Source organism: Trachymyrmex septentrionalis, unplaced genomic scaffold (genome assembly GCF_001594115.1).
Source record: "Trachymyrmex septentrionalis isolate Tsep2-gDNA-1 unplaced genomic scaffold, Tsep1.0 scaffold2, whole genome shotgun sequence".
In the NCBI taxonomy this organism is placed as follows: Eukaryota; Metazoa; Arthropoda; class Insecta; order Hymenoptera; family Formicidae; genus Trachymyrmex; species Trachymyrmex septentrionalis.
Genome location: NW_017305179.1, coordinates 1226762 through 1244242, shown reverse-complemented (window position 1 = coordinate 1244242; position 17481 = coordinate 1226762). Strand labels below are relative to the sequence as shown.

Here is a 17481-nt window from a genome sequence, read left to right as displayed (position 1 = left end):
CACACACACACACACACACACACACACACACACACACACACACACACACACACACACACACACAAAATATCTATTTTAATCAAAATAAATAAATAGATGCATTTAATGTTTTTCAAATTTATCGCGAGTACTAAATAATTATATATCTTAATATACATATCTAATTTAATACAATACATATTACAATGAATTTATATACAATATTTAATTGATATTTTTAATATAATATTTTCAAAATTGAGGAAGAATAAATAATCGCTCTTTAAGTAATATTTCTAAACAAGTTAAGTGTGTACAATTGCAGATTGAAGTATTAGAATTCCTGGAACGTTCTAAATAAATTACATTGTTAAAAGTTCTTGCAGCATCACGCAATGACAACATTTACAAACGACTATAATTCTGCACTTATAATAGATTTCTCAAAATTGCTCGTTTATAATGTCTGTCAGATTCGCATCGTGACGTTTCTTAAGTCAAAGCGACAAATCGAAATCATCAAGCGCACTATAATGAGGAAGTATCTCCTTGATATTCAAATCAACTGAATCAGTAGTATGCAGAGCTTAAACTCAGAGTTTAAAAGCAGAGCTCGACATTTTCTTCAGAATTTCTTCACATTGTTCTATCCATTCTATTTTAATTGTCACATATTTGGATATTAAGATTACGTAGTATCTCGGTAATTCATATTGATAATTTATATTGAAAAGAAAATATATTAATTAAAGAGGAAGAGAGGAAAAATGAAAGAAAGAGAAAGGAGAGGACGAAAAAAGAAATTCGGTTTTTTCATAAAAAAAAAAGTTTTTTTCAAATTAGTTTCTTTGAAAATACTTTGAAAATGTGTACCGCGAAAATTTCTCTTCAAATATATCTTACAATATAAAGATCTCAAAAATACAAATAAAAAAAAATGTCTCTTTGTATCCCTTTTCTTTTGAGCTACGAAACGACGCGTTGAATACATTTTTCTCGGATTTTCGTTCAAACTGGCGAAATGTTCTCGTAAGAGAAACGCTGAAACTTCCATACGAGAGAGAGAGAGAGACAGAGAGAGGGAAAGAGAGTTCGCAGAAGGGAGGGAGAGGACGTTTAAATACGAGCAGAAGCGCGCGCGCTACTTCAGTCCGACGCTAACAGTCCAAACAGATTGGTATCTGAATTGGTATCTGAAAGGAAGGCAACAACCTCCCTTTACGGTCTCCTTCTCTCTTTAATTTCCTCCGGAAAGGAAGAATCGTAGAATAGATAACGGAAAAATCGTGAGAAGAACGAGAAAAACATAGCGGCCACGAGAAGTTTCCGGTTGATATCCCGGAAACGACCGTGGGTCTCTCGGCTGAAGTAAAAGCCGGGACGAAAGAAAAGGACACAAGACAGAAGAGTGTGTGGTTATGTGCTAGTGAGACTCAAAGGCAAAAAGACATACCCAAGATATAGAAAACACTAATCTAGTCACGATGACCAACAGCATGAAGCAAACGGTTATCAAGTGAGTTGCCGCAATAGTTATTTACTCAAAACAGCAATTATTGCCGATAGCAATAATGATCGTTGACCAGAGTGTTTCCCCGAACAATTTTTCTCGCTCTAAGTGCACCTATCTATACCCAAGCAGAACAACAAGTCTCGGTAATGGCAAAATGACGTTAAAATAACGTCAAAATGATGCCAAAGTGACTCTAAAATGAAATTTTGCAGTCATTTTGACATTATTTTGATATTATAATGATTTGTTCTGCTTGGATAGTTTATAAATTAATTTGATGCAATTTTCATAATGCAGCGATATGCAAAATTATTTTATAACGACTTTACAGTTAGAGAAATCGAATAAATACTATTTTCGAAATTAAATTATTCATAGAAAATGATGATAAAAAATACATTCTTAAAAATATATTGATTCTTATTATTTGCTTCTGACTTGTGCAATTTATGCTGACATATTAAAATACAATTTATTGCAATTAATAATTAATGCAAATTATTATTTCAATTTCAGAAAGAATAATAAAAACATTGATACGGTTATATGAATAGAACAGTTAAAGTTATAAAAGCTTTCAGTCATTCTGCAAAATATACAAAGTTTTTACAACAATCAATTGTCGTTACTTGTGTAACAATAACATTTTGAATCTTTTATTGAATATTGATCCGCGCGTTTTTCAGAGCTCAAGTACATCTATAAATCTTTTAAAACAATACACAGTACACAATGTTTGTTCCTCAAAATGACGCTAATAAATTTTTATTTTTTGAGTAATTAAAAATTTAAGGCTTTTCATAAATTCGAATTTTAAAACGCAAGCAGATAATAAAAAGTTCCTTCTCGTTTCATTTCCAGACTTTATTCTTTTTCTACGTAAACAACACACACACACACACACACACACACACACACACACACACACACACACACATATATATATATATATTTTCCGCGGAAATATCTTTTTAACTTTTCTATCTATAAATAGAAAACTTTTATACGTTTACATGGAAAAGACACGTGTTTGGCAGTTATAAACTGCTGACACGCTATCGCTACCAGAACAGACACTTTTTGTGTTTTTTCTTTGTGCATTAGCAAAGTTTTACCATAGACTACATGTCCGCAACTTATGCAATGTTGTTAAAAACTGGTCGCTTGGAACTCGATAAGATAAATCGGAATACGGGGAGAGTATTTCATAAGAGATGAAAGCGTCCTTAAATCCGATAACGAATCGCGATTATCATGCGAATTATCGATTATTGATCTTTGACTCAATGCATTCTTAGAGTTTTATCTTCCTGCAATATAACATCTTAAATAAAGAATTATAAAGCAATTTCTGCACGAGAAATATTCCGATACTTTTAATGGAAAATAAAAAGATATCTTATGCTTGATCAGACGTTGACCTGCCACAGTTTCGCATCGAATGTAATCTAGTTTTGGTCTTACATTTTATTTGTCCATTATGTAATTTTCATTTCCATTCGATATCAAATGAATCGTTAAATGTATACGGTGTTGAATTTACAAACTTATTTCTAAATTCTATTTAATTTAAAAGATATTGTTATACAATACAAGTATTCTTTGATGTATCATTTTCATATTGTTTTGATCGTATGATGATGATTATGTAAGACATTGTCTTGCAATTACGGCAAGCAAACTTTACTTTGTGCTAATAAGACTAATACGAGATCTGTTGACTTCGCAGTCTGCACATCTTGCATTTCACTTTGTTGTTATCTTGATTTACACATCAAAGTACCTTAATGTCGTATCATCTATGTTTTATATATTTTTTTTTGTAGAATAGAAAATATTACAATTTTTACTTTTATAGAGAATTAGAGTCTATAAAATTGATTAAATTTAAACCTAATAGAACTTCTATTATACGAATATTGTTTATCTGAACATCAATTATTCAAACATCTGTTATCTAGAAAAAGAAAGTAAACATTCGAGTTGAACCTAGTAGCTCAGAATAATTAGAAAAATAGAACGAAACGATAAAAAAAAGGCCATTTATTATATTACGTTTATACCTACCGAATAAATAAACTTAAAATTAAGCGATTATTATCGATAAAATTATCTAAATATCTTTTCTTTCGACTAAGGTTCAGATAATAAAAGAGTTCTATCATATTTATTAAATCATTTATTATATTTAATAAAATAAATATTGCAATTAACATGGAATAAAAAGCTGTTATTGCCAAGCTAAGGCAAATACTCAAGAATTATGAAAATATTTTGACCAATCTAATCAGTTTCGTAAATAATAAATTCATAAATTATGATATAATTATAACAAATGTGGAGTCAACAATTATTTTTATTTGGAGAGCATTTACATTTCTTCTTATTAAACAAATGTAAAGTAAGCTGACATCCGTATCGTATCGGAGCATTAATGTTTATCGGCTACCGTGGCAAATCGCAGTATCGACACGAGCAAGTCTATTAAGGCTATGGTTCAGATATGCAAATGAAAGAACATGACATTTTAGCGCAACGAGAAATCTCGCGATTTCAATGCACGCAGGGACAGCCAGTGATAAAACGTACCAGGCGTTGATGTTACGCCGAGAACCGGCCGGCCATTGCGCCGCATAGAGATAAAAAGAGCAATCAAATTATTTAAAAAATCCTTCCTTGCAGAAAAAAGTATTAGCCTTAGCGAACTTCCTTTATGTTAATAAATATTCATATAATTATGTGTCACACCATTTCTTGACAAGCTTGACCTTGCGTTTGCAGACGTAAAGAATATATCATAAAAGTCAGCAAAATACGTTCCCTCTTGATAACTTGTCTCGTATGGAAAGAAACCGCTTGACGTACAAGGGTACGGAAATTCGTCTTGACTCATAAAATTAAAATCGCGTAAGATATTGTGGCTGTTATTTGCGAACACAACGAACAAAATTTTTATAATTCGCGCACTGTTGCAATTTAAAATTTTCAAGCTATATTTCGGAGACATATTTCGAACGTTCAAGGATATCAAATTGTCACTAAGGCTCAAACACTATAACGATACTGTCATTATTGCATATAATTGCATCTGATAACAACAGTGTCGTTAAAAATATATTTCTTTGTGACGTTTCCACGAAGATATTTATTTTTTTACAACACCGTTTTTGTTTCCAAATGCAATTATATAAAATACTACACAATTACATATAATAATAATAATAATATTACAATTATATATGACAATAACAGTATCGCCATGATGTTTAGTCCAAGCAACAATTTGACGTCCTTGGACGTCTGAAATGTGTCTGAAAAAGGCTTATTTATATATCCTGATCGTCTAAAATATATCCTAAAGTCGTTATTTAGACTTTTAACTTTAAAGTTATTTACACAAACATTTTAAGGATATTCCAATTATATCGTCGATATTTTCAAGTAATGCGCGACAGTGCCACCAGAGAAACACACCGAAGTTCAAAATTATATCTATTTGGAGACTATATGTGTATAAATTCAAAAACATCTTTCAGTATTATTTGTATACATCTTTTTTGAATCAATCATATGTTAATTGTTGATATAATTCGAGAAAATAAATAATTGAAAAGAATTTCACGTTTGTCGTACCAACATGTCATTTTTTATATAAAATATCGAAGGAATGAGAAACGCTGATGATTTAAAATTCGTGTACGCGAGTATCATGTGTCGATTTCAACTCAATTACTCGTATTTAAAAACCCACGTCGAATAAGATAAAAAGCGCAGTATGATTTGTCACGAGAAATAAAAGATTTTGTTTTTTATAAAATGATGAAATGATATCTTGAATCCCCATAATTGAGCCTTAGGATGAAAATTAAAATGTTTTTTATTCTCATCGAGCGATGACTGTTCAGTGTTTTTCTCTTTTCCCCGAAAATTTATATATGTATAAAAAAGAAGAATATTTTCAGAATTAATTCTCTGTGCCATTGGGGATTGAACGTCCATACGACGTCGATTGTTGCGTAGGAGGTAATGTTGTTGTGGTTTGGAGCGTGGCTTAGGGATTTTCAACTTTACAGTATATACCTTTATATATAAAGTTTATATAGTAATTTGAACTAATCGCTCAGAATTAATCAGAACTAAATGTATAGTAACAATATACTACTATATTATGTAATATGCAGTAATTTATAATCATTTGAAAAATAAAAAATATTGCACTATAGCTCTTACATGTAATTATATATAATTAAAATTGTATAATTATATAATTATATATTATTATACAATTATAAACGGGGAACATTGCACGTATGTTTAGCCTTATATTTAGTCTACTTGAAAATATATACAAATATTTTTAAAAATGAACGCAAGATATAATTATAATACGAATGGCTTCCCCATTGAATAGAAATTTTTTGTGTACGGAAACAATTTAATATTGAGAAAGAAACGACATGTGTGAATACGTAGTAGCAAAAGAAAATGAACTCATGAATTTATAAGTATGATTGATTTGCACGAGGTGAAAGTCTCTTGCGAGGTACGTTGAACATTGGAAGCGTTTACGACTCATGGTGCAAGTTTACAAACGCTTGTATCGAGTTATTACGTTGTTACGACAACCACGCCGTCGCGATGCAATATATGTATGTAAAATTTGAGCAATCCCATTTAACTTCCTTGTCGGCTAAACCAACTTTCGGATAAATCGGTTCCACGAAAGTATAAATTTAACAATGTATTTTGCGAGCGACACATAATTATATGAATATTTATATTCCACAATCTATCAATTCTAAATGCTTATAATTTTGTGCCTGCAATTGTAGATGATATATTTAAATTTTTGTAAATAAATGATATTTATCAGCCATTATAAAAAACTTACAGCAAAATATTATGTTAAAGAGATGATAAAGTTATAAAAGTACAATATTTTGTTGTCTCATCTCACACGTACACAAATTGTTATCTTCACGCATACGCTTATCACTTGTTATGGAATATTTATACGAGATAATAAAAAAAAGAATATGCAGATTAGAAAAAGCATCGGAGCCATGTCATAAATTGTCGGAGGCTTTTTATCTACTCTTTTGAAAATATATTAATCACCGTAATGATAACTGAATATATTATATATAATCATATATACAATTATTAATATTATTATATGTAATATATAATATTTACACTTTTTGAACACTTATATACATATTTATCTCGATGAAAATTTCGGTACAAAAAATTTGAAATTTTTTTTTCATCATATAGCGAACATTATAAAGTTTCGAATTTACTGCTTTGATAAAATAGTATACTTCTACTTTTATGTAGAAACTTATTTTGTAAAAGACACGAACAAAACAAAGGAAATCTTATTTATATTGAGTGATGATTCATTCATGTTTTCTTCTTGCGAAAATCATGAAGGATCAACTCGCATAAGAATCGCTGACTGAACATTTCATGTGGCCCAGAATTACTAATACAGTATTACACAATTACATGATACATGATCTGTAAGATAATCAATAATCAGTAAATATTTTTTCATACAAATTGAAATGACAAACTTATAAGTTCTATATTCTTTCCCGTTTCTGTATATAAATATTAAATCACGTATTTATTATAATTTATTCACAATATGTATTAAAATTTTTTTTATTCGAAATATTATAGTAGATTGTTTCATTAAAAATTCCAAGATTTAGAAAGAATACGTTACAGAAAATACATATGTTATATTATTTATTCAATAAATAAAACACTTAGAAAAGAGATGCTAATTTTTGGAACAGTTGTCATGTATCGAGTTTCGTAAGAGATATACCGTGTCCGAAAAAATCTTTCATGACTTTCAACAGCATTCGTTCGGCTTTCGTAAAATATGCCAGGCGCGGCATATTGATATTCCAAACATGTCCAGAGAGTCCATCCCAATCACGGTGGTTCGCCAAGAACGACAATCAGAATTAATTTCGCGGTCTTAAAAGAGGTCTTCCTCTTTTACCTTGCGGTTTACACGAGACGCGAATTACAAAGGTCGGAAAAGTCACGCTAATCTGCACGCTAACTGCCATAATTTGATAATTGGAAGTAAATTGGGAGTAAAACGCCTGTTTGGCTTAAACGCGACCTTCTCCAATGCGAAAATCTGCCGTTACACCGTCATCATCTTCATCGTCGTTATCGTTGTTCCGCGCCCACTCAAACTGGCCCCTGGTCGACCTCGTTGTCGTACAACGGGAATATCGAAAACACGTGAAAGCTTATGACACTTGTCGTCTGTCAAAAATACATCTCACCTGATATATCCCGTTAAAAAAATTTACACACACGATACTCGCGGATTTTAAGTCATCAGCGTTTCTTTCGATATTTTATATCGAAAATAACATGTTAATACGACAAACGTGAAATTCTTTCCAATTATTCATTTTCTTGAATTATATCAACAATTACATATAACTGATTCAAAAAAGATGTATACAAATAATACTGAAAGATACTTTTTAATTTACAAAACAAAGATTGAACAAAGATAGTTTCGAAATAGTTACAATTTTATTGAGCTCATTAGCTTTTCTTTATTCAATTTTATTTTATAATTTTACTGTTTTGTTATAATTTTTATTACATTTATTATATTTATCGATTGTTATTTTATTCCTATAAAAGTATTTTTTATCAGATCTGAATTTTCACAAACGAATATCGTTATAATATAATTTAAATTAATGTACAATTAAAAGTAATAATTTATATTTTATCAGAGTACAATGCATTATATGCTGCGTTTTCTCACACAGAACTTGAAAAACCATATATCTAGCAAGCGACGCACTGGTGAGGATTGATTACCTCGTGCATTATAATACTCGCGGAGTCAGGCAACAATGTGTGCTATCGTGTAATTTACGAGAATTGGAAAATGTACTGTTATCAGAACTATCCACGAGGAGTCGTGCGACATCGCGAGTGTGAACGGAGCGAAGAAATGAGACAAACGCATAAAAAGATACTAGATCAATGAACTATAACGTATAATACGATCAATCTTATTTTGAATGAACTGTAAAGATAATAAGACCACGATACTGAAAATACGACGCGTTTGTTGAGATAATGAAACAAACGTTCATAATAAGGGCCGAAGGATTTGGAGACTGCGAGAAAATATAGCAGCAATCTGAGCTCTCTCCCTCTATCGGTATTTTAAATAATAACAAACCTACCAATAATTTTTAATCGATCTATTTTATTATGGCAGAATTATAAATATTATAACGAAAAATTAACGTGCCTTACATTATTTTTTTATTAATATTAATTAAAATAATTCTTGCGATGAATACAAATTGAATCAAGATATTTCCGAAAGAGAAAATTACAAAAAATTATCAAAAAATTGTGCACTATATAATAAGAAAGTAGAAACTACCAAATATTAAGTGAAATAATTTCAATCAAATGTCCGATTAATACAATGAAAAATAATTTTACTTTTCTATAAATATATGTAATAATGTAATATTGTAAGTTAAAAAATATAAATAATTTAGTAAGTCATAATTATTATAAAACAATATTATAACTATTTTGTAATAAATAGTTATAATTAGTTACTAAATATAATATTTAAAAAATATTATTTTTTATTATTAACTAATTATTTGATTGACGTTACATCACTCACTTGGTAAACTACTACTAGACTCTTTTTTTTTCAGTGTGACTAATTTAGCAAGAAGGTGTCAATTCTATCATTAGTTAATATTGATTAATATTTAGCAGCGCCGCGTTCCCATTTCTAAAGGAGTAATTATTTATACGATTGAAGAGGTAAACGCGGACGCATTCATTGTAGCTCACTTTCATTCCGGAATTAACGCTGCGTCAAGCGACACAATGTAGACGGTACAGTATTCTAACGTATAGAGGGAAGAGGGTCAGGAAGACGATTAAGAGGCGCCAGGTCATGGCACGTGAAGGCGATGTCACGCGCGTCTTTCTTGCTCGTGCGTCTCTTCATTACGATGCAGCTCGCGCCGCTTTGCCTTCCCGTCGGTCCTGTGGCGACACAGTTTCGCGGTCGCGGTACTCCGTCGGGGCCGTCACGTGCACCGGTGAACGTATCCGCGAGGATAGCATGCCCGATGGAGGGCAACGGGGTGTTCCGATAACACCTATACCACACGAATCGATTTTCTATGCGACGAGAGGCAGGACGCTGATTATACGAGCAATGAGAATGGAGGCAGTCATTTTAGTGGAAACCACTTCTGTTCTAAGATTATCTTATCACTTTCCAAGGAAATTTACAAATTACACTCGGTAATTATATTATAAAAATTATACAAGTGATCGCGATGTAATTTTATAAACTGATTTAGGCCGGATTTTTAATTATCTGATTAATTTATGGTTTAACGACACCTCACTTAACTTAATAATGTAAAAATTGTATTTTTTTTTTTTAGTTATGATTAATCACTAAACTAATAATTTTACGATCGACTGTTGCCAACTGAAGCCTAATAAAAAGCGGAGGGAATATGCGTTTCACCGAGGCGAGTCAGCCTGTTATCGAAGCTCTCCACAACTACAATGTAACATACATGTATATTCTTATCAACTTTTAGCCATTATCTTCTTATTAAACAAGCTTACAATTATCATTAATTTTACTGTAATAGATAAATAAAAATATTTGTTATCAACACATAAGTTTGGGTTGTGTAGTGATAACTTTAAAAGTTATTCACTACAAAATCATCAGTTTAGTGATTAACCATAGCTAGAGAAATACAATTTTTACATTATCATCAGGTTAAGTCTAACCACGAATTAAATTAGAAAATGAAAAGCCGGGTCTTAGTCTGGAAGTTCTAATATCTTAAATAATTCTATTTAATTAAATTGAAAATATATTTTTTACTGAACGTATAATATTTTGGGCTTTTTTTTATAAATATATGAAAAGAAATAATACATCCCGAGGAAAAATTTGACTCCAAGGAAATGTAATTTGAAGAATCAACCATTTCTTACTTTGTGCACGATTACGCGTACAGTGTATACAGCATCAAAGTTTATCGCAGATTTGCTAAAAGTATGATTATTTTCACACTCAATTCGTCAATGTCGTCAAGTGATTATCTGCAAAAATGTACATGTCGGCGACATCGGCGACGGTCTAGAAAAATAATTATACCTTCTACTATAATGACTTCGACTACTCGGTGAGTTTTTGTCACTTTTATCCCTGTGAGGTGTCGAAACCAGAATAGATTGGCAAATTCTATATAAAGGAATGTGCTAAGTGTAAATTTATAGAAACATTATTAAACGGTTTATAATGTACACTACTTGAGAAATATATATATATATATTTGTAATCCTTAAATATTGATGCAAATTATTGAATATTGTACTCTTTTTTTGTTAACACAGCAATTACGTTAAGTCATTAAATCAGAATATTCTATAACGCGGATATTGCTATCAACTCAATTGCGATATAGATATGATCTTGTATGTACGTTAATTTCGCATATAGTCGCCTCGCCGATCAATCCATCGCGATCCGACGATGAGGCTTGATTGCTTGGTTAGTGGCGCGACAAATATGGAATACGGACCGCAATTTCTCGCCGAGCCCTGGGGGTAAATACCGCGAAATCAGAGGATAATCATACTCTATCGCTTTTCCACAATCTTCCACTTCGTGATATTTTGATATGCAATTATTTTGAAACATATGTACAATACAAATAACGATCGAATAGTGAGCCAATAAAAATTATCCACGACCTTATCTTTTCATCCTGATTCAACTGTTAGACGGAGCAATAATGTACAATTCTTCCTCATTTTCTAGAAATAACTTTTTTCATATAACATTTCACAATCTCCAAACAAATATCAAGTTTCCTCTTCCTTACTTACGCGATTACGGCATATAAATATATTAATTTTTTGCAATTGTTTACAGGCTTTTAAGATGCTTATTAGCTTCACTTATTAAATCCTATTGAAATCGACGATCAATTTAATTTGAGATGAATTTCATCTTCGGTTTGCGATTACATTTCAACTCAGACGAAGCCTTATCGGTGCGCAGTTTAAAAAACTGAAATAATACACTATTAAAAATAGAATATTAATTTTAACTTAAAGATGTATTAGTCGACTTTTTGAGACATGCAAAAATGTTCAAAGTCTCAGAAAGTCCACTATACATCTTTAAGTTAAAACTAACATTTTATTTTTAACAGTGTGTATTGGCAAAAATTTGTATTTAGTATTATTAAGGACCGAGATCCGCTTTAACTGAAGATAGAATGATTTGTATTAATTGATAAATATATAAAATTGCTTAATGACGCGACAAATATGGAATACGGACCGCGGGCTCTTGTATTAAATTCATAAATTCGTTTATACTGTCAGGGTCAAGGTCGGGCATCAGATGCGGACGATACGCGGCATTGACTCCGATATTACACAACAGAGGATGCTTCGGCGTGTGTCGTTCTCGATGAGGTCAATACACTCGTCGTTGCATTACGCGCGCTATAAGTTCCATTATGCCATCTCTATCATCCTACAAGTATCTACACTCGATGTATTTACGCGCGCACGTGGGTACGTCTGTTTGCGAGATAAAAACACGCAGGGCAAAAATCAATAACTGCCTTATTGATCATTTCTTGTAAATACAATCAATAACTGCACATTCTGATTGCCGACATAAACGGTTTTCTTTCCGAATCGATATTATGATTTAGAAAACAATATCAGTTAAAACTACGATTGTTTTTCAAATCCAGGAAACATAGTAAGGTAATATAAATAACCGTGTAGTAAGAAAGATAAATTCAATAATAAATTATGACTTTTGGTCAGAAGAGACAAATCGATTGTTATTTGTTCTTGCTGTTACGTCATCGGTGAAATCTGTACTTTACGCAACTATTTAAAAAAGGACGTGAGAAAAATAGAAAAATGTAAAGTTAATGTTACGAATTCGTAGCTACGAAAGATTAAAAAAGTACTTACATGTTATAGATAGTACTACTACCATTGCGGAAATTACTGTCTTATTTTATTTTATTTTTTTTCTATCTAAATGCAAAAATCTTGCAAGAATCTTGACGAAGCGACATTTTTGTGTACACTCGATTTTAGTCTGTTTGTACTTCTCGTCGCGTTCTCGGACAAGGTCTCGATAGCCGATTATGCGAGGAACTTAATGCGCCACGATCTCGCGAGATGATCGTAAACATAAAACGCAGCGAATGGTGCGCGGCTGGGACGAAGATAAAAATCCGACTGCGGTTTGCCTTGCGTTCGCTACGCGAATTCTCCATCGTGAAAAACGGCAATTCTCTCGCCGGATAGGAAAAGCAATCTATAAATTCCGACGTGCGACGTGCTTTAGATCCAAGTGGCATTTTACTGCGCGTCGACAGCACACGTGAATACATAGGCGATGTAAAAGTGCATGAAGAATCAATTTCATTCGCGAAATTGATGAAAAATAAAAATAAAGTATCTTTGAGGATATGCAACGATATCCTACGTTCTTGTTAGGCAAACGGCAAGAAATAATTGATCTTTTTCGTAATGCCCTTATTTGCATTATGTAAACGATGCCACGGTTCCTTGTATTCCATGTGCAGATGTACATATATTTCTTCGTAATATGCATAGAGATGATATATAATGCAGAATGCAGGATTCGATGGTACAATACATTATTTATACATAGAATATACGTAGACGACGAACATTGTTTCACGTGCGATTAAACTCGGAAACACGATGCATAATTACCGTGAGGATTACAGCGAGAGGATTTTGCAGTTCGTGTTACGAAGCATACTACTTAAAGTAAGTCGCAACAATATCTTGCAACTGCCGACACGTGCGATACATTCAAATAATTGCAAAATTCTTCATTTAAAAGATAAAATTAAGTTTATAAAATACGAGAATTAAGCAAATCCTTCCCCTTCAGGGGGGCTTAAACATTACACGCTAAGGCTCAATTTGTTTCTCATCTCTTTCCAATTCTAAAATTGGAAGTTGAACCTCGGTTAAGAGTTAACCGTGAATTGCGGAACTGGGCCTATACATTTTACGAGTCAGAGTAAAAGCATTGCCTGGAGAAAAATGGAGAATACCCTGTTATTGATTTAATATTTTTAAAACAGCTTATAATCATATATATTTTTTTTAAATATATGCGATATATGATTAAACTTTTAAGGATATAATTTCAGGATAATGTGATATTTTTTTTTTTTTATTTTGACGTTTCTTTCACTTTACGATTTTCGTGCAGAAACCCGACATGGTGGAAGAGGCGGTCCGGTTTGGAACGCGGATTAACGGTGATAGCGGTTTCCGGGTTCCTCTTGTGCATCGCTTTGGCGGTCGCCATCGGAATTTTGGCGGCCAACACGACATGCAACACCAAGTCCGGTAAGAGTACTTACTTTTATAGTGACCTATAATGCAACATAAGCCGTTCACCATGCATGTTGCAAGTATGCAGTGTTGTCTGAGAAGCACAGAAGCGAGACCAGCATTTTTCTTTTTCTATGAAAATTATGTTGAAATCAAAAAGACCTCACTTATATGTTGCTTTTTATGAATCGCTTTATGAGATCTTCTTTATCTCAAAACTGAATCATCAAAATATTGAATGTTGCTTTTCTTGTTATATGCTTTTATTTAGAAATAACGTACAGAAAGATATACAGGATGATTCAGCAGGAAAAATTTAAAATAAAAAATATATCTCTTTGAATTTCAAAACGGTAAAGAAAATATTTATAGATCAATTTATGATTCTGAATATCACTAATATTTTAACTTTTAAACTTTTAATGTAAATTAAATAATGCAATTTTGTTTTTTCTCACGATTTACTTTACAAGATAAAATTATAATCTTAAACGCGCAATCACAAAGAAGATCTAAGCGTATAATGTGTTTGTGAAAGGCTATGACGATATGAGATTTCTGTATGCAGGATCTGATTTAGCTAAATCTTCTTAGATTTTACTTTTAAAAAGTATTCTATTTTTTGCGTAAAATATGAATAATATTAATAGTACTTCTTTCTTTTACTTTAATAAAGTTCTTGTAACATTAAAGTTTTTTAAAGAGAATATCTTACTTTACCTATTCCAATCTAAATTTGTAAATCCCGATCCTGCACCTGCAACAACTAAGTATCATCTTAAGACGTACGTTAGTCTCCCATTGCGGCAAAGACATTACTTAACATCATCCGATTGCATTAATGCCTGAAGCTAGTAATGAGCAGATCATAATTCCTCGCAATATGGCAGCGACAGACTTTTGTAATAGCTTACACGATATGCAACTTGCAAAAATCTAGATTTAACCCCTTAAACAATTGCTTTCAACTCCTGACATAACAAATATAAAAACTTTATATCATTAAAAGGTTCGTGATTCCCGTTAGTACTGTTCGAGTTGTACTGATATAACATTTGAAAACAAAATTTCGACAATTTTAATAGACTTTAAACAAAACATCACGGCACTTGGAAAAAAAAGCATTACAATTTCATCGACATTTCTTGTTAGTTCTAACAGAATTCTATGTTCTATAATCATTTTTAAACAGAATTCCGGCTGTTACTTTTTCAATTTTTGATTTTTTAGTATAACTCTCTTTATTTTTATGAGTAACTGTAAAGCTACGAAAGCTACCCCTGGAACTGTCATTATTTTTTTTTTGTTAATAGAATGTCGTGCTAATTTAACAGGTACATATACATTTGGATTATGAAGTTAGCACGCTGTTCTATTAATATAAAAAAATAATAATAGCTTCAGTAGCACTTTTTACACTTCTACAACTCCTTAGCAAAATAAAAAAAAATCCCGCCTTTTTTATATGAAAAAATTAAAACTAAAAATATGGCATGTTAACACACTTCGCGAATCTAGCACGACAAAAAAAATATTTTCACTTTTAACTTTAATTCGTAGAATGATAAATTTCTGATTTATTATAGGAATCTGTAAACACACAATAATTTCTAATACCTTGAAATAGTTCGAGTTATCCCTATTACGTGTCTCATCCTTGATAAAAAATAAATCATTCATTTACAAATTAAATGCTATTTGGAGGAAGAATGTGGAATGCGTAATAAAAGTTTTGCTAATAAAAAAGCAAAATTTATTTTGATGCCAGAAAGATGTTAACAGTACTTAAATTGTACGCTTTTATTTGCCGTTAAAAGTATCGTCATGATTATTCTATCATGGTTCTTACGAATCCACGTGTCGTTTTCTTTTTGACATCTCGGAAGAAAGATCCAAAGATGTTTTTTAATGCGCAACAACCGATGAATATGTTTACGATCGAAGCCGTTCAGTAACGGTACGTACCAGTATCGTAAAAATTTTAACTGTGCGAAAGTAAGACGCGTAATTGCAGCGCGGTCATCGTAAATTTTATTTCTACATCGGCGCCTCATATAAAAATGCTCCACCCGCTCATTAAACGCAAAAAAGAGAATTACATTACAAAAATACTTCCGCATTGGATTACAAGACTCTATCATTTGATTAATACTTCATACAATGACGTGTCCCACATTAATTAAATCCACGAAAAAGTAACACTACCTTAAAAAGATAAAATCCATGACATACACAAAAATGTAAAAGTAGTAAGATGTAGGTAAGCAGTAAACGAATTGGCCAATCGCGATAGAAACCAAAGGCCAGAAGTGAATCCAATGTTACGATTTCCTTACTGCTTACGTCATATTGCATTACATTTTTGTATGAATTTAACCGCGAAATTCATGACGTGCAAATCGAAGTGACGTCAACGAAAGGGTAATTCTGACGCATTTTATTTCTAATGAACAAATATTGTTTTGAGAATTATTCACTCGCTACGCGTGTTTGTATTATAGTAACAAGCCCGTTAAACGTAATCACGTCAGTTTACAACGTGCACACCCCCCACGATCTAATATTTTGATTGCGCGTCGATTTGGCATCGAGCTTACAATAGCGTCATTACTGATGTATTCAAGATATTTTCGGAGTGTTTTTAAAAAATTGACGGAGAATATGAAACGAGTCAGAACTCGGTTTTTGATATTGCCTTTTCTTGTGTGAACACGTGTAGTGATTACATATGCAATCCGACAAAGAATAATAATTGGTGAAACATCGTACAACCTTTATGTAAATACGATTGGATTGAGAAGAAGAAAGGAAAAAAGAGAAACGCTATTATAAAACTTATTTCCAATCTAATCAATTAATTTAATCAATTAAAAGATAATCTTTTAGAAATTCATGCATTCATTCGTCTCTCGTAATAAAAATATTTTTAAGACAAAAGGACGGAATAAATTGTTTCTTAATGTGCAATATAGTTTTTGCATCCGATTTAGAAGATTCGTTGTTTTTTTATTTTCTATAGAATTGATTTCCGTTTTCGTATCATTATATGTAATATTGACTATATATTATAGATATAAATAATTGATTAAATTTTGTCATTACGAGAGAATTATATCTTCTTTTTTACACTGCGGAATTTTCTAGAAAAAAAGAGGAAGAGATTTTAGAAGAATTTTTTGATAAAATAAATTGATAATAGATCTAATTATATAACACATACAACACAATACACACATGTTAGCAACTTGAGAGAGACACGATATCAAACTTCATTGTGTATGCAGTTTAAATTTTATCACGGCTTGTATGTTTCAATGCTTCGCATTCATTAATTTGTTGCTGTTATGCATTTTTTTTCGCACCTGCAATCACACCTGCATCCGCACGAGAACAGATACTGTTAACGTAGAGATGCTACCGTCCACAGCCGAGGCGTTAAGCGGTTTGGAAATACCGAAGAACACAACACGGATAGCGAAATGCAATGATGTCTGTTTAACATCTGA

The 17481-nt window shown here is 31.8% G+C and overlaps 1 protein-coding gene across 4 annotated transcripts in view; it reads left to right on the top strand.

Annotated features, from left to right (window-relative positions):
* Positions 1-17481, top strand: part of LOC108747518 (membrane metallo-endopeptidase-like 1) — a 33966-nt gene that overhangs the window by 10722 nt on the left and 5763 nt on the right. For 2 of the 4 annotated variants that reach the window (XM_018485072.1, XM_018485071.1), the window contains exons 2-3: positions 13851-13990; positions 17370-17481. In XM_018485072.1, coding sequence (XP_018340574.1) covers positions 13851-13990; positions 17370-17481 — 252 coding nt within the window. Of the gene's footprint in view, positions 1-1144; positions 1496-13850; positions 13991-17369 lie in introns of those variants that run through there. The other 2 variants (XM_018485074.1, XM_018485073.1) reach the window with 2 other exon arrangements.